The sequence below is a fragment of the Notamacropus eugenii genome, chromosome 5 (genome assembly GCF_028372415.1).
Source record: "Notamacropus eugenii isolate mMacEug1 chromosome 5, mMacEug1.pri_v2, whole genome shotgun sequence".
Classification (NCBI taxonomy): domain Eukaryota; kingdom Metazoa; phylum Chordata; class Mammalia; order Diprotodontia; family Macropodidae; genus Notamacropus; species Notamacropus eugenii.
The window spans coordinates 279669875-279692335 of record NC_092876.1 but is presented as its reverse complement, the minus strand read 5'-3'; the positions used below and the strand labels follow the sequence as shown (position 1 = coordinate 279692335).

Genomic DNA, 22461 nt, shown 5'->3' with positions numbered 1-22461 from the left:
CCAGTAGTTATCTTCTATGACTTGGGAGATGAGCCAATAGTAGGGGGAAAGGGGTGACAGGCTTAGGGAGGCTGAGAGGGACCAGTGTTTAGTGTCATTTGTGTGAGGTTCATCTGTGAAATGCCTGATGGGTAAGAGAATGACCACTGAAGCGTGAGCTAGGGAAGGGGGAGGCAGGAATCTCTGCATCCCTGCAACCAGCTGAGCCATAGGGTCTATTTTGTCTGGACTTAACCTTTGGGTTAGGCAAACTGTTTCCTCAATCCAGACAAATGAGAGCTTCTCATCTTATCCAAAAGCCTTAAGTTGTATGTCCATGTGTTGGGTTATATAGAGGAAGTGATGAGGAAGCCAGTCCCTAATACAAGTCAGACCAGGGAGTAGCTTATTTCTAGGTCAGACTCAGTAAGCATTGATGAAATGCCTACTACATGCCAGGCACTGTGGTAAGTGTTAGCTAGGATCTAAAGAAAGGCATAAGACAGTCCCTGTCCCCTAGACGCTGGAGAAGAGAACACACAAAAAGAAGCTTCAAGTCCTGAATCTGATCTCAGGAGCTGGGAGTGTCTGAGTTGATCTCATCTTACAGAAATATGAGTTTGTGGAGATCATGAAATCCAGGAGAGCAGCCAGGTGGGAAATGATGAGAATTCCCTGCTCACCTTCCTTACAGAGCTGGGAGGAGCTCCACTTTCTCCCCTCCATAGTCTACAGCTAGAGGCAAGAAGAGGCCCCAGGGGCTGGGGGTGGTGGTTGAGATGCGAGTTTTCAAGTTGATTTCATCATGCAGGAAAAGAGTTTCTGGAGAGGATAAAGTTCAAGGGAGGAACCAGATAGGAATCCAAATCCTGCCTCCCATATTAGCTACCTTGGCGACTTTGGACAAGTTGTGTATCTTCCCTAGGACTCTCTGTTTCCTGTCCTGTAAAATTAGGGAGTTGAACTAGAAACCTTCTGAGGTCCCTGCCAGCTGCTGATTCTATGAATGGGCATGGGCAGGTCACCTTTCTAGGTCTCAAGGTCTTTAGCTGTTAGAGGAAGGGTGTGGATTAGGTGATTTCTAAGAATCTTTAAGAGGCAATATTCTCAATTTTTAGATGAGTGAGATTCAAAGAAATTAAGAAAACTTGTTTAAGGTCACACACACACACACACACACACACACACACACACACACACACACACACACACACACACACACACACACACACACACACACACACACACACACACACGCGCGCGCACGCGCACACACACACACGCTAAATATGGTCTCCTGACTCTTAAATCCAGGGCTTTTTCTACCTCAATTACCCTTTCCTGATAGGAAGCTACATAATATTTACATCATAAATGGATCAAGTGATCAGGTGGAGAAGGGTGTTTTGGAGGGTGGGGAAAAATTAGGTTCCCTAAAGGGGAGGAAAGAATAACTGTCTGATTCTAGAGGAGTTTGGGAGCCCTCTACCCTAGAGCCCACAAGGAAGGGAGTGTGATACCATGGAAAGAAATACAGGGAAGTCCACCTACCAACATACACATAGGAATATGAGGACAGTTACAAAACACTCTTTACAGAAATACAGACCTAAAAAATTGGAGAAAAGATTAATTGCTGATTGCCAAGTCTTGCTGGTATAATGAAAATGATAATAACTACCTAAATTAATTTACTGATTCAGTACCATACCAATCAAAAATAATGAAATTCATCCAGAGAAACAAAAGGTCAAGAATATCAAGGGAAATAATGAAAAAAGGGGGAAGGAAGGGATATCAAACTATACTTCAAAGCAGGAATTATCAAAACTATTTGTTTCAGGCACTTTGCTAAGCACTTTTTACAAATATTGTCTCATTTGATCCTTACAATAACCCTGAGAGATAGAAACTTTTCAGTCATTTTTCAGTTGTGTCCAATTCTTCATGACCCCATTTGAGATTTTCTCAGCAAAAATACTGGAATGGTTTGCCATTTCCTTCTCCAGGTCATTTTACAGATGAAGCAACTGAAGCCAAGAGGGTTAAGTGACTTGCCCAGGGTCATATAACTAGTAAGTGTCTAAGGCAGGATTTGAATTTAGGAAGATGAGCCTCCCTGACTCCAGGCTTGGTACTCTATCCACTATGCCACCTAGCCACCCAATAGGTGCTATTACACCCTATTTTATAGTCTAAGAAACTGAGGCAAACAGAGGTAAATAACTTGCCCAGAGTCACACAGTTAGAAAGTATCTAAAGTCAAATTTTAACTCCGATCTCTCTGATTCTGGGCCCAGATCTCTATCCACTGTGCCATCTAGCTGCATTGTTATATGAATATGAAGAATGTTATTGTGTTTTAAGAAATGATGAAGGGACTGGTTTCACAGAAACCTAGGAAGACTTATACGAACTGATGTACTGATGCAAAATGAAGTGAACAGAACCAGGAGAACAAATTATACAATGACAACAATATTGTAAAAACAAACAACTTTGAAAGATTTAGGGACTCTGATTTGCAGAATGACCAACCATGATTCTAAAGGACTCATAAGAAAGCATGCTGTCTACCTCCTGATAAAGAGGTGGTGGATTCAGAATATAGAATAAGACTTTGTGAGGAAACAGTCAATGAAGGAATTTGTTTTCCTTGATTGTATTTATTACAAGAGAATTTTGTTTCTTTTTGTTTTGGTTTTTTTTTGGAGTTGAGGAGGTAGAAAGAAAAGGGGGGGAAAGGATGTGTAGCAAAAAAAAGTAAGAGAGACTGAGACATTTTAAAAGATGCACAGAAGGCCAGAAAAGAAACAAGTTTTACAGCTTTGAAAATTACATGTTGAATTTATCTACTTAAAAGGAAAATCAAGCTGTACATATTAAATTTGCAGTTTCATGCACAATGGTTTTTCTGTTCAACCTTGCATATATAAATGCTCATTTTATTTGGTTTCAGTTAAAAAGTTAAAAACAACATTATAAAGAACACTGGATTTGGAAACACAGGGTTACACATAGAATTTTTTGAAATTTTAAATAAATTTTTATATCTTTGTTATTATATTACTTACATTTTCCAATATATCCCTTCCCTTTCCCCTGTTAAGAGAGCCACTCCTCATACCAAAAAAATAAAATCACTTCAGCAAAACTAATGAACATATTGGAACAAAGTCTGACATCTGAAGTCTTCCACATCCCTTGGGGCCAAGCTCAGTCATAATTTTGCAACAGTTATGATTTGTTGTAGCTATTGTGTGGTTTTCCTCATTCTGTTTATTTCACTTTGCATCCGTTCATGTGTCTTCCCATGATTCTCTGTATTCTCCTCTTAGTAATTGACAATGCAGCACAGTAAAGCCCTCCATTCTACGGAGTTGGAAGGGAACTTTTAGGTCAAGGGAGTCATCAGGTGCAAGCCTGTCATTTAAGAGTAATTCCAAATCTAATGCTCTTCTCTGGAGCTTATGGAAAAGCGCCCCTCTCCCTCCCCAGGTTTCCACAGACTTAAAGAAGACTACAGTTACTTACTATGCGCAGGGCGCTTTACAATCATTTTCTCACTTGATCCTCACGTCACCCCTGGAAATACACATAGTGGATGGTGTTAACCTTTGTACTCCACAACCGACAGATTCAGGGGAAGCAGCAAACTGTGCCTGCACTCAGGAGACCCGACTTCCAGTTCTGCCAGGTCGCTCTGCGACCCTGGGCAAGTTACCGAACCTCCCAGTCTCCCAGGGTTGTTGTGAGACGACTTCCTCTAATCCTAAAACGCTACGTGAATGTTATTGCAGATTATTGTAGGCATTATTATTTCAGGTGTGCACGTATATCCTCGTTTATACATTTATAGGCAGCTAGGTGATGAAGCGTGTGGAGCGCTGGCCCGGCCGACAGAAGACCCGAGTTCCAATCCAGCCTCAGGCACTAACTGGCAGTCGGACCCTGTAAGTCACTTCACCTCGGACTGATTTGTAAAATAGCGACAATAACCGCACCGGGAAGGAAACGGAGGCGGAGGCAAAGTGATCCCCCGCCTCGGCCCACGCGGCCCGGTCTGAGGCGGCATTTGAACTCAGGTCTTCCTGACTCCAGAAAGCGCGCTCATTCATTCGCCAGACAGGGATTCGGCCAATTCGCTGCCCGCCCGTGCGTGGCTTTTCCTCCCGGCCCGAAGAGTGGGTACACCCGGGATCAGGTACCCCGCGTACGCCCGAAGGGCGGTCGTCACGAAGAGCCAGTCCCGGGCCCCGCTCCAGCTCTGCGCATGCCCAAGAAGGCCCAGTCAAGCAGGCCCGAACAGTCGTCGCGGCTCGCAGCCGCCCGAGCCCAGTGACCCGGCCCGTGGCCGTGACCTCACCCGCCCACGTCCACACCCCAGTTTTGCTGGGCCTGGTCCCCGGAGGCCCAGTGGCTCCCAACTTCTCAGCAGCTCCAGCCCTGCCTCCCCATGCCCGGGGGCCCCCCAAAGCCCCACCCCCTCGGATTACAGCGCGTCACCGGACTCCCCACCTGCTCCTCCCCTTCCGTGTTTTGGTTGCGCCTGGGCCCCGCCCTCTCTGCACTGTGATTGGCTGAAAGCCGGGACGGCGGAGCCCAGAAGCTGACTTGGATTGGCTTTCGTTGGCCGTCACTCACATGTATCCCCCTCCCGGAGTTGGCTGGACGTGGGGAAGGAACAGAGAGACCTGGGAGCGGAGGGCAAGGTAAGGCTGGGGGTCGGGGCTGCGGCTTGGGCTTCTTTACTCTGCGGGGGCTCCTGCTTCTCCGAGCATCCAAAGCAGTCCTGACTCCTCCGGAGTAACCCCAGGGAGTGAGATCTCTAAGCGTTTGGAAGACTGGACCTCCCACCAGCTTCCCCGGGAGCTGGGGCTGGAGGGAATCGACCCCTGCTTCTGCTAGCCCCATTTGGGCTAAGGTAATCCTTTCCTGGAGAAGGGTGGAAAGGAGAAAGAACGAGGAAGCTAGGAATCCTGGCTGCCGCTTCCTCTGCGACCTTGTGTAAATCATTACCTCCTGGGGCCTCAATTTCCTCCTCTCTGAAATGGGGAGAATAACAGAGCGGAGGGTTGGATGAGATGAAAGCCTGCTGCAAAGACCAGTTTGCAAGTAACTTACTCTGTAGAGTTTTAAAGTTCATACAGGCTTTCCCCAGAAATAACCCTTTGCAGGAGAGTTAATTAAAAGAGTTACATTTAACTTAGCAGACTGCTGTGCTAGGTATTGGGAATATAGAGACAAAAATGAAACAATGCTTCCCCTTAAATGTGTTACTCTGTACAGTTATCCATTTTACCGATGAGAAAACAGTCTCAGAAGGAGAAACCTGCAGCCACACTGCTAACAGGAGGTGCAGCCCCGATTAAAATTCAGGGTTCCTGTCCTTCATTCCTCCTGCCTCTGCTGAAGCCTTTCATATTCTAGTTTTCCTTTAAATTAAAGAGGCAGTTGGTGTAATGGATATACAACTGGCCTAGAGCCAAAAAGACCTGTATTCAAATACCTCTTCTGGTAAATAGGAGCTATGTACCCCTGGGTAAGTTATTTAACCTCTCTGCTGCCAAGAAACTCTCTAAGGCTTTTTGGATGCTAGAAAGCAGTTGGGAAGTTTTCTACACACAATATAATTATAGGTTAGGTTAAAAAAATTACTGCCTCTCAGACCTGTAACCTGTAAAGTGCTGTACACTTACACATTTATTGTCAGTCTTCAGAAGGTTTGGGATCTAGTCCTGACTCACCTGTTTATTTGATCCCCCGTTTGGTCGTGGTTTCTTTTTCACAATACTTTGTATTTATATGCCTTTGCGACTTGTATCTTCCAGTAGAGCATTAGGTGTTTAAGAGACTCTTTTTTGGACTTCTTACAGAAGCATCTTTTCCCTAGTAGTCTTTTAAATTGCTTACCCCATTGGGTAGTTATTTGGATCCAATGAAGTCATAGAGGGAAAGCTCTTTGAATGTAAATAGAAACATAATTTACATTTCTATAGCCTTTCAGGTCTGCAAAGCATATGCTCACAGCCACTATGTAAGGTAGATAAATAGAAGTATTATGATCCTCATTTTACAAAATGAGTAAACTGAGTTTCTGAGAAGTCTGATTTGCTCAGGGTCACACAGCTTGGGATTTTAGCATAGGTCTTTTGCCTTCATGACTAATGTCCTATTTACTATATGTTTCCTCTTCAGTAGTTCTCTGGGTCCCTTTCACGGTTTGTGAGGTTAAAACTATTTTCATAATAATACTAACATTTTAATTCAAAGTTTTGATTTCTAATACAGAAAATCTTCATAGATATAATACATATAAACCAAAGTTCTTTGGGAGGGGAGGCTTCTTTAGTAATTGTTAAGAGTATAAAGGCATCCTGAGGCCAGAAAGTTTGAAAACTGCTGACCTGGTCTAACCTAGGAAGTCTTAATGACTTGCCTTCAGTCATGCAGGTAATGTGGGTAAAGATTAGAATAAAATAGAAAGATTTCCTTCAGAAAGACAAGCAGGGTTTATGTGGAAGGGAGAAGGAGAAGTGATTTAGGTAAGGGGAACAAAACAACTTCATAGGGAAAGAAGTGAGAATAAATCTCCTTCACAGCACAATGAATTCCAGGAGGTAGGAATGAGGAGGGTCATATATTCAGGGTGTGAGGAGCCAGGGGACAATAAAGCACAAGACTGAGGAATGACTCTTAAAGTCTTATTTGGCTGAAACAATTGATAAAGGAAAGTAAGAGAAATAAAGCTGGAAAGGCAGGTTGGAGGCAGATTGAATCAGAGCCCTGGATAAATCCGTAGAACACTCACTTTGTAGAGTTTCAGGAGTAACAGTCACTACTGCTGTCCTTCCCAGAAAAGTATCACAGGATCACAGACTTGGAGCTGAAAGGAACCTTTGCTGGAGTAATCCCATCCCACTCTACCAGTGGAATCTGCTTAATAATATCTAAAAAGAGTAATAGCTGCTAACATTTATAATGTGCTTGAAGGTTTGCAAAGAAGTTTTACAAATAGTATCTTATTTCATCCTCACAACAGTCCTGGGAAGTAGGTGCTATTATTTATCCTCATTTTACATAGGAGGAAATGGACTCTGAGAGGAGTTTTGACTTGCCCAGCTAAAGCAATGGGGTCAGATTTGAACTCAGGTCTCTATGACTCCTGGCCCAGTCCTCTATCCACTGTATTACCTAGCTGCTGCCTTGGCTGTTGGACAGTCCATGATTTTATTCCTTTTACTACAGTGTGGTAATCATGCCACCTCCTACAAAGGTCCCCCGAAGGGAGGCCCTGGTGCTACAGTGTGAGTGGGGACCCTGTACCTTTGTGGCCTCAGCCGTGGAGGAGTTCTGTGAACATGTCACGCAGCACCTCCAGCAGCATCTTCAGAGCCCTGAGGAAGAAGATGAGGATGAGGTGGACCCACTTGGTGAGTGAGCAAAGGATGAGAAGAGGTGAGAGGAGGCCAGCTCTGCCTTTACTGTCCTTGGGCAGACTGGGAAGATGGGACTTGGCAGAGGTGGGGATGGGAGTATGTTTTCAGAGGAGGTTCAGGAATTACTTAGGGAGAATTGAGCTACAGCCAGAAATGGGGTTCACCCTGCCGGGTTCTGTATTCAGGCAGGACTGTGTCCTGTCTCTGTCTTTCCTCCATCCTCAACTGAAGAGTACTCCTGTTTGTGGCAAGAATGTGGCTTCTGTTCTCCAGACAACTCAGCCGACCTGGTCCGGCATGTCTATTTCCACTGTTACCACACCAAGCTGAAACAGTGGGGACTTCAGGCTCTGCAAGGCCAGGCTGGACTTAGCCCCTGCCTGTTGGACTACCAAAGCCGAAACATGATCCCCGACATTCCTGACCACTTCTTGTGCCAGTGGGAACACTGTGAGGTCAGCAGGCAGGGGCCAGGGTTGGGGGAAGGATACGTTGTATCCTAGATAGAGAGACCTTGTATCTGTATGAAATCTTTCAAGCACTCTCCTTTCTCCAGTTTCTTCTTGCTTCCTCTTAACCATGAAAGTGGTCAAGATTAGAATATTACCTTGGTTCACTACCCCTCTACTCTTTCCTTACCCTTTGTCTCCCCTTTTCCCCTCAACAGAGCTCATTTGACAATCCAGAGTGGTTTTACCGGCATGTGGAGGCCCATAGCCTGTGTTGTGAATACAAGGCAGCCAGCAAGGAGAACCATGTGGTACCATGTGGCTGGAAAGGTTAGGAATACTTTAGTCATCTGTCTGGATAATCCTCCCTTTTGGAGGGGAACCCTGCCTTTATGAGTGGGAGGGCTGTGGATAGTCCCAGATATTTCAGCTTCCCCATTCTTTAAAATGAAAGACTTGGCCATTGGACCAAGAAGGGGCCAAGAAGAAAATGGGGGGTGGGGGGAGGAGACTTTCTATAAGGTTTGGAGTGGGTAGAAGGGACCTGATTTGGTGTCTTCCCCAGACTGCAACTGTACCTTCAAAGGGCGTTGTAAACTGAGAGAGCATCTTCGAAGCCACACCCAGGAGAAGGTGGTGGCCTGCCCCACCTGTGGGGGGATGTTTGCCAATAACACCAAGTTCTTTGACCACATCCGGCGTCAGACGTCACTAGACCGTGAGCTTGGGGTTGGAGGGAGTAGGGATGGGGGGAAGGAACTAGCTGACCTGCTTAGAACAGAGCTGGGCATTTGGAGACCGAGTGCCTCCATCTGCCTTTGGGCTTTTGTCCCTTCTCAGAACCTTCTCTTTCCTGTGTCCCCTCCAAGTCACACTTAATAGTTGTGTCACCTTGGATGAATAATTCAACCTTTTTAGGCCTCAATTTCCTCATCTGTAAGATGGGGGTGGGGTTGACAAAATGAGCCAGTCTACCTCAAAACAGTTCTATGAAAAATACTTGAAAATTCCTTCCCGTGTCTTTTCATCTCTTGTTTCTCTTCAGCCTCTCAAAGTTCTCACTCTCCTTTTCCCACCCCAGAACAACGATTCCAGTGTTCCCATTGTTCCAAGAGGTTTGCCACAGAGCGACTATTGCGGGACCACATGCGCAATCATGGTCAGTTTCCCCAAGCCCCTCTCCCCATGTTTTCTCCTGTTCTGCCCTCCCTTCCCCTCACATCCTCCTCCTCTCTGCTCCCTACAGTAAATCACTACAAGTGTCCTTTGTGTGACATGACTTGCCCGCTGCCCTCCTCCCTTCGGAACCATATTCGTTTTCGACACAGTGAAGACCGGCCCTTTAAATGTGATTACTGTGACTACAGGTGAGAGGGGGGCAGCTGTTGGGACCTGCTGGGCCCAGCATTCCATTCCCAGGTTCATTGCTGCTCTGGTGTCCCTTTTCCCTCTTCTGACAGTTGTAAAAATCTGATTGACCTCCGGAAGCACCTGGACACTCATAGCAAGGAACCCGCCTACCATTGTGAGTTTGAAAGCTGCAACTTCAGCGCCCGCTCCCACTGCTCCATCAAGTCCCATTACCGAAAAGTGCACCAAGTGAGTAGGATCTGGGGAGGGAGGAGGAGATGACATATGGGGCTGGGGCCAGGGCCTGCAGACATCCTAAGCCTTGGGAGTGGCCTGGGGTTAGGAGCCAGTCAGAGCTTCAACCCACATGGGAAAGTTTCCTGTTTATAGAGTCCTGTGCCAGGACTGTGGTAGGGATAGGACTTGGGATTTCTTCCTATAGGGAATTCCTATTGATGAAATTCCCTCTGCTGATGCCCTGATGCAGGCTAGCATCTTTTCTGCAACTTGTAGAGTTTTCTAGGGCACTGAGGAGTGAAGTGACTTGCCCTGAGTCTCATAGCCAGTTGGGGTCTGAGATGGGATAAGAAGCCAGGTCTTCCTTCCTCTTGAGGACAGTGTTTTATCAACTTTGCTGTGCACCTGGGGAAACAATTTAGTAATAGTTTGCCTCCCCAATAACTCCTGCTGAATACCTTCTAAGGGAAGGCCAAGGTGGTTAGGGAAGGCTTGAGTGGGTGAAGTGGGTGGCTAGGCTTTCAGTCACTGGAACTTCCCCGACAGGGTGACTCAGAGCCAAGATACAAGTGTCACGTCTGTGACAAGTGCTTCACTCGAGGCAACAACCTCACCGTCCACCTTCGGAAGAAGCATCAGTTCAAGTGGCCCTCGGGCCATCCCCGCTTCCGGTAAGTTCTCCTCCCTTCCCTGGGCATTAGCAGTAATGATGTTTGGAGAACTTGGAGTGAACATGCCTTGGAATTTTTGCTTTCCATATGTCTCCCTAGGCACTTCATATTTTATCCTAAAAAAGCAAGGGGCAAAGATAATATACATAATGATAGCTAACACTGATATAGTGCTTACTGTGGGCCAGTCACTGTACAATTGCTATCTCATTTGATCCTCACAACAACCCTGGGAAGTAGGTGCTATTATTATCCTCATTTTTCTCAGGAAACTGAGACAGGCAAAGGTTAAGCAACCTGCCCAGAGTCAAACAGCTAGTGTCTGAGGCTGGATTTGAACTCGAGTCTTCCTGACTCTTGGCACAGTGCTCTATCTATCCATTGCACCACCTAGCTGCCTCAAAGATTATTCTCCCCATTATAAAATTGGATCAACTGAGGCACAGAGCAGCTAAATAAATGACTTGCTACAGGAACACAGTGAGCTAAAGGTGGAGCTGGAAATAAGAATTTAATATTTAAATTCAGACATTTATTAGCTTTTACTATGCACAAGGCCCTGTGTTGTGTGCTATGGGGAGACACAAATACAAAATTGAGTAGTAGTGTCTGCTTTCAAAAATTTTATAATTTAGTAGAAGGAGATAAGATTGATACATAATTATAATGCAGAATGGCATTCAGTAAGTGGACAGGGTTACCTAGGAGGTAGCATGTTCTTCACGAAGTTTCCAGGTAGACTTCCACCTCTGAGATTCTGTAATTCCAGAAACAGGAAAGGTACAGATGGGGTGCTGTGAGAGATCTGAGGACGATATTCATGCCTGGTGGAGGTCAGGAAGGTTTCCATGGAAGAAGGAGTAAAGCTGAACTTTGCAGGATAGGTCAAGGGATCAATGGGTAGAACGTGAGGAAGGTGTGATCAGGGTGTTTCAGGGATGATGAGGTGAGTGCCCAGAAACAGAAAAGGGATACAACAAGTAGGGATGATGATTGGCAGGATTGTTGAGTATGGGGAGGGGAGAAATGTCGGAGCCAGGTTTTAGAGAGCCTTGGACTCAAGGTCAAGAAGTTTGTGCCTTTTTTGCTAACCAGTGAAAAGTCCACAAAAGGGTTTTGGGCAAAGGAATGAAATGGTCAGAGTTGTATATTGGAAGGACTCCTCAGGCAGCAGGGTATGGGATTCAGTTACTTTAAAGCACTGTGTCATATGGAAGAGGAATTTGTTTTAGTCTATGGGTTTAGCCATCGACTTTACAGCAGGGACCACCTGAAGGAGGTAATGGAGGGGCAAATGAGTGAAAACTTCTTAACTTTTAGAGCTATCCAGACATACATTGGGTGGTCTCTCCTTCACCTCAGAGGAGGCGTTGGAGCACAGGCTGGATGGGTGTTTGACTGGAATGTCACAAGGGACTTTTTTTTTTGAAATTTCTATTTTTAGTTCCAAATTCCTTCCCTCCCCCCAACCCTCATTGAGAAGGGAGGAAATACAATTCCCATTATACTTATGAAGTCATGCAAAAATCCTTTTCCACATCAGCCATGTTTGGGAGGAGGAGAATGATTTAAGCAAGAAAAATAAAGTGAAAAAAATATGCTTGAATTTGCACTGAGTTATCAAGCCAATAAGCATTTTTCATCATAGCCCTTTAGAACTGTCTTGGATCATTGTATTGATGAGAGTAGTCAAGTCTTTCACAGCTGATCATTGTTACAATATTGCTGTAACTGTGTACAATGTTTTCCTTGGGTGACTTGCTTTGGGTAAGGACTCAAGGATTTCTACAGCTGTGGATTCTGCAGTCTAGTGCTAGCTGTCCAAATTCATTCTCTTAATAGCCTAAGCTCTTTGAGGGCAGAAACTACCTTTGTTATTAGTATTACTGTTCTTAAATGATCCCAGGGCTTGGTACATCGACGTGTACATAGCACTTGCTTGATCAGTGTTTGATGAATGCCTGAATTGTGTCAAGGTTTGAGTAGGAGGTAGAGAGACCAGTCAAAAGGCTACTGCCTTGGCCCATGTCGTTTTCACTGAATCTTTCACTTTCCCCACTTTGAGTAAGGTTCTTCACAAATATATGTCCATAAATATTCCTACTCTCCCACCCGCCACCTCTCATGGCTGTGGAGAAAGCAGTCTGCAAACCTTCAGTCCCTCTCTGCTATAGTAGGAGTTAGATTATCCCAGGTTTAGAGATGGAAGGGATCTTAGGGGCCATTGAGGTCCAACTCCCTCATTTTACAGATGAAAAATCTGAGACTGAGTGAAGTAGTATAACTGGGGTAACACAGGTAATATGAATTGGAGGCAGAGTTGGAATCGAGGTTTTCTTGACTCCCAGCTCAGCACTCTGTCCAGTGGGTCACCTAGCAAGAGTCTTTTATCCCTTTCTGCTATGTTTTCAGTGAATCCCTCTTCTTCCCCAAGCCCCAGCCTTGGTTACAACAGGTTCCTGTTATCTCCCTCCTTGCCCACTCATGCTTCCCCTCTCTTTGTGGGCGGGTATGTTTCCTGTTTCTTATGTCCCTGCTCCCCAGGTACAAGGAGCATGAGGATGGTTACATGCGCTTGCAGCTGATTCGCTATGAGAGTGTGGAGCTGACTGAGCAGCTACTGAGGGAACGAGAAGAGCAGGGTGGGCCAGGCCCAGGGGCAGCACTGACTGAGGGCAACCTGCAAGGTATTATCCTGGAACCCGGGCCTGAGGATGCAGGGCCTGAGGAAGAGGAAGAGGAAGAAGAAGAAGCAGAGGCAGAGGAAAGTGAAGGGCCAGCACCTTCAGCTTCTGCTGCCCAGGACTCTCCCAGCCCTGTCATTCACGTGCTGAACAGGACCAATTCCCAGGGTGAACATGAGACAGTCTATTATGTCCTGGCCCCAGCTTCTGGAGGTCAGCCCAGTATCCCAGGAGAGGGAGCCCCTGACCCCGATCCCCCTGATGCCATCATGGAAAAACTGCATAAGACAGCTGAGGAATTGGGAATCCTAATAGAATGAGGGACTGAAGGTTCCACTCCCTTCAGGACCCAGCTGAGACATTGTTTTCTCATCCTGGATTTGAGATTGGCTCTGGTTTTTTTATTTTTGCTCTCCTCTCATACTTTCTGCTATGGCCCATCCTAGAGACATGTAGAGGGACCTTCTGAACTGCCCTTGGTAACAAATGTAAGGAGTAGCACACTGTGTGTGTGTGTGTGTGTGTGTGTGTGTGTGTGTGTGTGTGTGTGTGTGCGCGCGCGCGTGCGTGCATGCGTGTGTATGTGGTGGGGTGGGGACAGAAGTATCTTACTCCAAGAGCCAAACCTGAGAAGAAAGGATCCCCCGGGAGTGGGAGAAAGAGGCTATTCATGGAATACTCTGGGAGATCAATGTTTGGGTCATCCTAAGGATAGACAACATCTCTTTCAACCATGACTGGAGAACAGTCCTTGATTTACAGTAGCTTCACCAGGAAGCTGACCCATGTGTGGCAGCAGTTGTGGAAGTCTCCCCTAGATTTGGTTCCTTGTGGGGTAGGGTGTTGGGGGGAGGCACCTTGGACTAAACTCTAAACCTCAAAGCTGTTGAACATAGTTCCTTAAGGAAAACCAAATCATGCTAATTTCCTGGAAGTATCTAGAGATCATAGGTCTGTCAAGGTCCTTTTCCATTCTTGCTCTCCAAAGGCCTTTATCATTTCAATTAGCCCCCATCCCCAAGCCAAGAGGCTTTTCCCTGGTCTCTGAGTCCTTCCCCCATCCTCATGTCTGGGTTACTCTCAGGGACAAGATTGGGGGAGGCATTGATGAAGGGTGCTGAATATGACTTTTCTTATTGGCAATAAACACATTATGCCCATTTCATGCTCCTTATTTCTCACATCCTTGCCTCTCCATGTACCCATCAGAAGTTGAGGAGTTGGGTTTTTTCCTGGTCTTAGATGCCTGCCTCTTTAGCATCACTACTCCCACTTCTAGTTTGGTGTGGATTTTCCCACTGACTAAACAGTTTAGAGGAGAGGAACAGTTTGGGAGAGGAACTCTGAAATGGAGAAGACTGACATACACATGCCAGGTACTAGGCTAGGGTACTTGTCTTTCTAACCATGGACACACTCTCTAGGATAGGTTGGTCAGAGTGGGATCAGTTTGTCACTAAGAGTATCTTGCGGTAGGCATCTTGTTAGAAACCTTTTAACATTCCTTTTGTTTGCCTTGCCTGGCAGGTGGAATACTGGGAAGCCCTTCCCCTTAGGTCCATACTCTTGGTTGGTCAAGCTAATGGAACATGAACCAACCAGGATGGAGATAGGGGCTGCAAGAAGAGCTTTAGATCTGAGACCTGTGGGAGGATAGCACTCCTATAAGCCTAGAGTTTTAGGTCAAAAAAGTGTTGCCCTGGGTTTGGGTCTGGGATGGTGGGAATTATTGCTCTCAAGCCATCTGTAAAGAAAGGCCACACAAGAACTGAGCAATGGGAAAGCTGTGTGTGGGCATACCAAACTGGCTTCTCTTCCCTTCTTGTTTGCCCTTGAGATTTTGACTTCCTTACCACTCAACAGTCAAAGGGTAAAGCCTTAATGAGTTAGTGGTAGTTCAGCATGTAAACTAGGGACATCCTAGCAGGTATGGAGTGCAAGGGCAGGCACACACTAACAACTAGGCTGGCAGCTGTTAGACTGCTGGACTAAGCAGCTTCTGGGACCTGCCTTCAGATCTGGAGAGAGCTATGGTAAGATAGCTGGATTAGGCCTTGACCAGTGCCAGTCAGTTATGGTCTACTGGTGTAGAGAGCCAAGTCCCAATGGGATAGAGAAGCAGAACAACTTAAAAAACAAAAGTCTCAGTGTCTGGTGAGAAACAAATTCCTTTCCCTTCTGCCCCCCCCTACTGTTGTTCCAGAGCAAAAGGTAGGCCCTAGAAGCCAGTACCAAATCTCTTAACTTTTTTCTGCTCTCTGAAGGTGTGAGAGGAGGTTCAGCAATGTCATCAGGCAGTATGTACATCTAAGCACACTGAACTTTTCCCCTTGCAGTCTCAAAATGTTAAACAAACTGAGACTGCTGAATATTACTCTCTTAGTCTTATGAATGCTTTGTTTGGTTGACAGCAGGAAATTTTTGGTGGGATTGTGGGTGGGAGAAAAGATGCATAATGAGTATGCGAGTTCTCTAATTTTTAAATTTTTGCATAATATTTAATAACTCCTAGGGTAGAATTCAGAACCCAGGTCAATGAGAATTTCTTTCCTAGTGGATCTCGTGAAGCTAATTGGCAAGGGTGGGCTGTCTGCATGTGTGCATGGATCAGAGGGACCTTGATGGGACTACTGACCTGGTGGCCAGAGCATGTCAACCTGGAGGGCAAATTGATGTTAGGTTTCCTTTGTGGTTAATGGTCATGTGACACCCTGTCTGAAGTCTTATGGAAAGCAAGGACACCAGGGTCAGTTGGCGCCCACACAACCCCAACCATGGTCTCATTTTTTCATAAATCTAAGAAGAATAGAAGCAGTGGGTCTGAAAGAAGATCAATGAGGAGATAAGGGTTAAAGCTAAAGGGCAAGATGGAGAAGATGGAGAGGCCCAGAGAGAAAGTTCTTAGCCACATCTTTGACTGATAGATGATGTTGCTTCCCACCCAGTATGGACCTCTCTCCAACCCATCAACAAATATTTATTGAACTATTGAATAATGACTTTCAATGTAATCCCATGCAATTGGTGTCATGGAGTTATTAATTTCTACTTAGTCAGTTCTAATTTTCAATGAGTTATTTTATTTGATAGGGTTTTATCCTTCTTGTTAATTCTCTTTTCATATCTTTCTTCCATAATTAATTTTTTTTTCAATTTTTTTCTTCTACTGCTCTCATTTCTTTGAGGCAGTTGGGATTAAGTGACTTGTTCAGGATCACATAGCTAATAAGAGTCAGGCTGTATTTCAGTTTATACCCTTCTGACTCCAGGGCCGGTGCTCTGTCCACTGAGACACTTAGCTGCCCCTACCACTGTCATTTGAAATCATTTTCTTCAGTTCTTTTTTTTTAAATTCTTATTTTGATTCTTCCAGGAATTCTGGTTGGACTTGTGTTCAACCTGGATTTTTCTTTGGAGTTTTGCTTGTAGATGTTTAAAGTAATTCTCCTCTTCTGGGTCTATGTTTTGAGTTTCCCTGTTGCCATAATAGTTTTTTGTGGGTGGAGGGAGTCTGTTTGTTTGCTTGTTATTCCAAACTTCATGTTGGGACTGGGCTCTGCACACTACTAGAAGGGATGTCTAGCGTGAGCGTCTGTCCACTGACATCCTTCTGCTGTTTTCAAAGCTCAGGTTGAGAACCTGTAAATTTTCAGTGTTCCCGAAGTGATGTGATTCAGGGCAAAATCTCACTGCCTTTCTGTTCTGAGCTCTGCAGTTTTCCGACTCAGGTTTGGGTCTGTCAGCTTATCCTTGGTTGGGAGTTTCCGCCAACTGTCACTGAACTCAGCCACTCTTAGCCCACTGGGAGGCTCTGCTGATTCTGAGTGACTAAGCTACAGGCTCCTCTTTGGTTTGGGACCCTTGCCCTGGTTATTCTACTGTAAACTTCCACAGGGGAAGTGGTCTGTAGGCTAGAACTGTAGGCTCTGCTCCTGGGATCAGAGCCACCCAGTTATGATTTGCTTCTAAACTTGTTCTAACCATTTTGGAGAGCAATCTAGAATTATGCTCAAAGAATTACAAAACTACCTTGACCCAGCAATACCACTACTTAGTCTGTTTCCAAAGATGATTAGGGAAAAGTAGTAGAACCGATGTGTTCTAGAATGTTTATAAATACACAGGACCCCACATTCCAACCCCTTCTCTACCCTGGATCTGAGACCCAGAACTGGTTACTGGGTGACAGAATTGGCAGACGGCTTCCATTCCTGTATCCAAGGCTAGGTCAGGGAGTTCCTGGGATTTCTTTATGCCCCAGTACTTCCTGCCATTGTAGCTGGTTTTAGCCCTCTTTCAGTCTCTTGATGCTTCACTGCTCCCTGAACTTCTGGCCAGATCCACCTCTGTGTCCACAGACCTCTCTTGTCTGCCTAGGCCACCCGGGCTACAAAAATGACTCATTGTGACTTCTTGACTTTTCCCAATCAGAATTCTGTGTAGTACATTTTTAAAGATCTTTGTCAAGGAGATTTATTGAGAAGCTAGACTGAACTGCTTCCTCTTAATCCTTCATCTTGATTCCCATTCTAATCCTATACAATTGGGAGGGGACTGGTACTGAGGCTGGTATTTTACTGGAAGGGTGAGGTGACTGGTGAATAGTTATTGTCTTGACTAAACAGTACTCTTTGTCATGAGGGTGGCACCCTTGAATATTTCCGGACATCTCCATCAGCTTCAGAAAAAAAGTATGAAAATAAGGGGTGTGATATTGACTCAGAAAAACTGGAAGGATTGCACACTTGAAGAGGAGTATATAGCCTTAGATTGTCTTTCATAACTCCAGTGTCTCCCAGTTTCCTCAAGGTTAAAATACAAACTGATTTGTTTGACATTTAGTGCTCTTCACAACCTGGTTCCAATCTAACTTCCGAGGCTTATGGAGAATTATTTTCTTTCACATTATAGCCAGACTGACCTACCTAGTTCCCTAGATGACATGCCATCCCCTACTTCATCCTGTGCTGTCTCCCATGCCTAGAATTCACTAACTCCTTACATCCACTTAGAATTCTTAACTTCCTTGAGGCTCAAGTGTCCGCATCCTACATCAGACTTTTCCTGACTCTCCCACACTCTAATGACCTCCCAATTACTCTGCATTTACTTTATGTATGTGTACACACACACATACACACACACACACACACACACACACATATTTTGTGATTACTTTCATATGTATATATTGTTCCCCCCCATAAAATGTAAGTTCCTTGAGAGTAGGGACAGTTTCATTTTCATTTTTGAATTCCCAGTGCCTAGCACATAATCAGTGCTTAACGAATACTTGTTGAATGAATTACTCATGTTTATATTTGCACTTTAAGATTTGAAAAAAAAAAAAGACACTTTCCTCACAATAACCCTGTAAGGTAAAGGGTACAACTATTATAAAAGTGAAAGAATAAGCCAAGGCTCTAAAAGCTTAAGTGAATTGCCAAGGCTTACGGTGAGTAAGGGGCATAGCCAAGATTCCAATCCAATTCTCTCCTGACAACCAGCCTACCTTCCTTTTCACTATGCAATACTGCTTTTTTGTCACAGAATATAAGCCTCTGAAGGGTGGTAGTGGTGGGAGTGTTTTCTTGCTTTGAATTATCAACACCAAGCACATAATGGGTACTTAATAAATGCTTTTTGATTAACAGGACACATTCTTTCTGGGAATAGAAAAGCTTAGACTTTTTATAACATTGTAGTACAGGCATACCTCAGAGATATTGCCAGTTTGGTTCCAGACCACTGTAATAAAATATTGCAATGGAAAGGGTCACAGTAATTTTTTGGTTTCCCAATGCATATGAGTTATTTTTTATATTATACTGTAGTCTATTAAGTGTGCGGTAGTATTATGTCTAAAATATGTATACCTTAATTTAAAAAAATACTTTATTGGTAAAAAACAAACAAACTGCTAACCCTCATCTGAGCCTTCATCCAATGGTAATCTTTTTTGCTGGTGGAGGGTGTTGCCTCAACATTGATGGCTGCTAACTCAACAGGGTCTATAGCAATTTCTTAAAATAAGACACCAGTGAAGTTTGCTGCATTGATTGACTCCTCCTTTCACTTAAAAACTTAGAGAGGCCATTGTAAGGTTACTTACTGGCCTGGTTTCAAAATTGTTGCTTCTTGGGGAATAGGGAGGCCCTAGGAGAAGGAGAGAGACAGGGATTGGCAGGATGGTGGAGTAGTCAGAATATACGTAATATTTATCTATTAAATTCGTCATCTGGTCCCAAAACAATTACAAGAGTAACATTAAAGGTCGCAGATCACAGATCACTATAACATAATAATAATAATGAAAAATTTGCAACATTGTGGGAATTGCCAAAATGTGATGCAGAGACATGCTATGAGCACGTTATTGGAAAAATGGCATCAATAGACTTGCTTGACGAAGGGTTGCCACAAACTTTCAATTTGTGAAAAACACAGTATCTACAAAGCACAATAAAAGGAGGTATGTGTGTATCTCATCACATCCCCTCCCCTCATAGAAATAGGAAGTTACATACTTATATGGAACTTACAGGTGAGGAAACTCCCTCCACCAATGCAGGTCAGCACCCTCTCTACAACTTTTATTAGAGACTTGCCTAAAACGTTGAGAGGTTACATGACTGGCTCAGGGTCACACAGCTAGTACAAGTCAGAGGTGGGCCTAATCCAACTCTTGTTTTCAAGGCTAACTCTGTCCACTATGCTACTTTGCCTCTCACATCTTTTATGGATAGTAAATAGTATTGCAATATGGAATGAATTTTGATATGTGATCTCCAGTATGTTATGAGAAGGACAGATATGGATGCAACCAGAAAACATGGCCACAAATGGCAGGAAATCTTCCCCTCCTAGCTGATTTTCCTGAATGACAATTGACAGAGGCCCTAAGTGGACAGAAGCAGAGAGGTCTCAGGATACAGAGGCAGATACAGAAAAGTATAAGGATGGTGACAATATTTCCCAGACTCCAAATCAGGACAAGCTATCTCTTATACAAAATATATTGGGAAATCTCAGATGTAGCCTCAAATCATGAGTTATGATGATCTGTGTCCTTGAGTTTTTAATCAATCTAGATGAAGATATTATAAAGTAGTATGGGACTCAGTGTCCACTGATAGTGGATTTAATGAGGTCTGTAGGTTGACAGAGGGGGAACAGCTATTTTCAGTTGGTATTCTCCTGTCCAAGATCCACCATTCCCTGCTCTTCCCCTCCCCAGTTGCTTAACTGGGACTTGTCTTGGTTGGGTCTTTGTGCTGAACAAGTTAGGAGTGAGAAGATCTGGGTTTAAAATCTCAAGTTTTGCTATTCACTCCTGTGTGTCCTCACAGGACCTCAGCTTCCTAATCTATAAAATAAGAGAGATAGACTTGAAGGCATCTTCTATGATCCTCTCTATTTAGAACCCTCCAGATGTCTTTATAGGATAAGTCTCTGTCCCTGTAGATTCCCAAGGCTGAGGCGGTAGGAAGAGGCAGACAACATTCTCCTGACATCTCTCTGTAAATCAGTCCTCAGACCTCACACTGTTTGAATGCTTTGCACACAGTAGGCTCTCAATTAAAGTTGGCTGAATTGAAATTTAATTGAATTATTAAATGAGAAAAGCCATCACTGGGGTGGGGTGATACCATCTCTTCTATAATTAATCCTATCCCATGCCATCCAGGAGTCCCTGTCCAGGGCCAGATGGAAAAGGGTCAGCTGCAACTGACCTCCCACTGGTCTTCCTTCTGCCTTATTATTCCACCAGGACCTCAGTCCTTCCAAGGCTATCTTCTTAATCATTATCTCCCCAAGTCCCCAGGCTAAGCCTGCTGTTTTTTCTGCTGTCAGATCAGTGAATGGATATGCCCCTGCTGCTGAGGATCCATTAGGAACAGGGATGGAGGGGTGGATGGTGGAGGTTATTCTCTGGGTAGGTGTGGGGAAATGACCAAGTGCACCCAGAATTCTAGCTTTGCCCTGAAGATAACTTTTGTCTATTCCTTAGTCTTTGTAGTGGGGAGTAACAGGGTGGATATCTTACCATATTCCCATAGCTGTATTTTTGAGAGGCAGCATAGTATAGTGTATATGGCATTGGATCCAGTCAGGAAAATTTGAGTCAAAAGCCTGTCTTAGACAATAATTAGCGGTATAACTCTGGGCAAGTGATATAGTCTCTTTTTGCCCAAGTTTCTCTATCTGTAAAATAAAGGGGTTAGCATCATGGCCTTAAAGTCTATTGCAGCTCTAAAATGATAGTTCTGTGACTTTAAGATCCTTGACTGGGATTGGTCCTGGTCCTCTCTTTCAAAGACCATACATCCATCTTTCTCCCCTTTTATTTTCATTCTTTTCTTCCTCCTACCCTCCATACCCAAGGAACAGGGAGATGAAGATGTTGGCTACAGTTGAAGTTGCTAATGCAGCCTTGGGAACAAATGGAAGGTATGATTGTAGACCACGTCTGTTGCTGGGGGAAATTATCTTAGTGTCTTGGAGGATGACTAGCTGTTTTCCTGGAAAAAGTCACCACTGTCCTTTATAGTTTCCTATCCCCTGCTTCTGTAAAGCCACCATTCTGACTCTGCTAATTTTCTTGCTTAACTGGTTATTGTCTACTTGGGAGGAGGGAGGGCAGTTTCATTTGGTTTCCCTTCCCTGTCTTTTTTCACCTTTTCTCTGGTTGCAGTTCCCTCTGGAAACAGCAGGGGGTACAGGAGAGACGAATACACTCAGCTGCCTAAGAGATATAGGGGAGGAGGGGTGAGGAGAGTGTCGATGCAGAGCCGGGGCTCAGATGGCCTTAGGTGTCCCCATTCCAGCTCCCACAGGACCCCACTTGCCTCCTCCCTCCACAGCCCCATAAATCTGCTCAGCAGCTGTCTCTTCCATAAATCCCCAGTCCAGCTCCTTTCTGTAGATTAGCTCCAGGAGCTGAGCTGAGACAAGGACATTTCTGCCCCTGCCTCCATTCAGCAACCTTCAGACTACTCAAGCTGGGGACACTGTTTTAGGATGGAGGTTCTTAGAAGGAAAGAGTGGAGGAGGGGGTCACTTCTGGGGAATGGGAGTGCCTGGACTTTGCACATGACAAAAACCCAATAAAAAACATTCTCAATGAGTAAATGAATGTAGAAAGTGAATGAAGGAATACATGAATGTTTTAAGCAATTGGTGGGGAGAGATAGGAAGGATGACTGTTCCACAATATGGGGAATATCTCCTGAGGAACGAGGTGTGTCTGTCCTTGGACAATAGGACAATTTTCCTTAGAAACAGGGAGGATGTCTTGGGGAACAGAAGATATCCTAGGTCATGGGATTTTATCCTTGGAAATGGAGGTTTTGAGAAATGGGGTAGTCTGTCCTAAGGAAAGGAAGGGTATATCCCTGAAGAAAAGGGAAGTTGTCTTGGAGACTGGAGAGTATGACCTAAGAAATATTAAAGAGGGTCTGTCTTTAGAGAATAGAGAGGTTGTTCTGGGAAATGGGGAGGGGTATGTTGCTAAAAAAAGGAAAGAATTTGTTCTAGGGAATGAATGTTGTAGGGGATGGGTGGTGGTGGTATATCATTAAAGAACAGAAGGGTTGTTTTAGGGAGGGGCTCTTAGGCAATAGGGGTATATTCCTGGAAAATGGGAAGTCGT

The 22461-nt window shown here is 44.6% G+C and overlaps 1 protein-coding gene across 4 annotated transcripts; it reads left to right on the top strand.

Moving 5' to 3' along the window:
- Nucleotides 1-4546: 4546 nt before the first annotated feature.
- HINFP (histone H4 transcription factor) lies at nucleotides 4547-22346 on the top strand. Of its 4 annotated transcripts, none has more exons than XM_072612993.1 (10): nucleotides 4547-4691; nucleotides 7228-7412; nucleotides 7650-7873; nucleotides 8086-8197; nucleotides 8433-8585; nucleotides 8949-9026; nucleotides 9114-9234; nucleotides 9328-9466; nucleotides 10001-10125; nucleotides 21195-22346. In XM_072612993.1, the coding sequence occupies exons 1-10, from the start codon at nucleotides 4624-4626 to the stop codon at nucleotides 21358-21360; spliced, it is 1371 nt and encodes a 456-aa protein (XP_072469094.1). In that variant the 5' UTR covers nucleotides 4547-4623; the 3' UTR covers nucleotides 21361-22346. The 4 variants fall into 4 exon arrangements, with proteins under 4 accessions (XP_072469094.1, XP_072469091.1, XP_072469093.1 ...); XM_072612990.1 differs by lacking the exon at nucleotides 21195-22346 and adding an exon at nucleotides 12670-13969 and having other exon boundaries at nucleotides 4563-4691; XM_072612992.1 differs by lacking the exon at nucleotides 21195-22346 and adding an exon at nucleotides 12670-13969 and having other exon boundaries at nucleotides 4588-4691; nucleotides 7604-7873.
- Nucleotides 22347-22461: the final 115 nt, after the last annotated feature.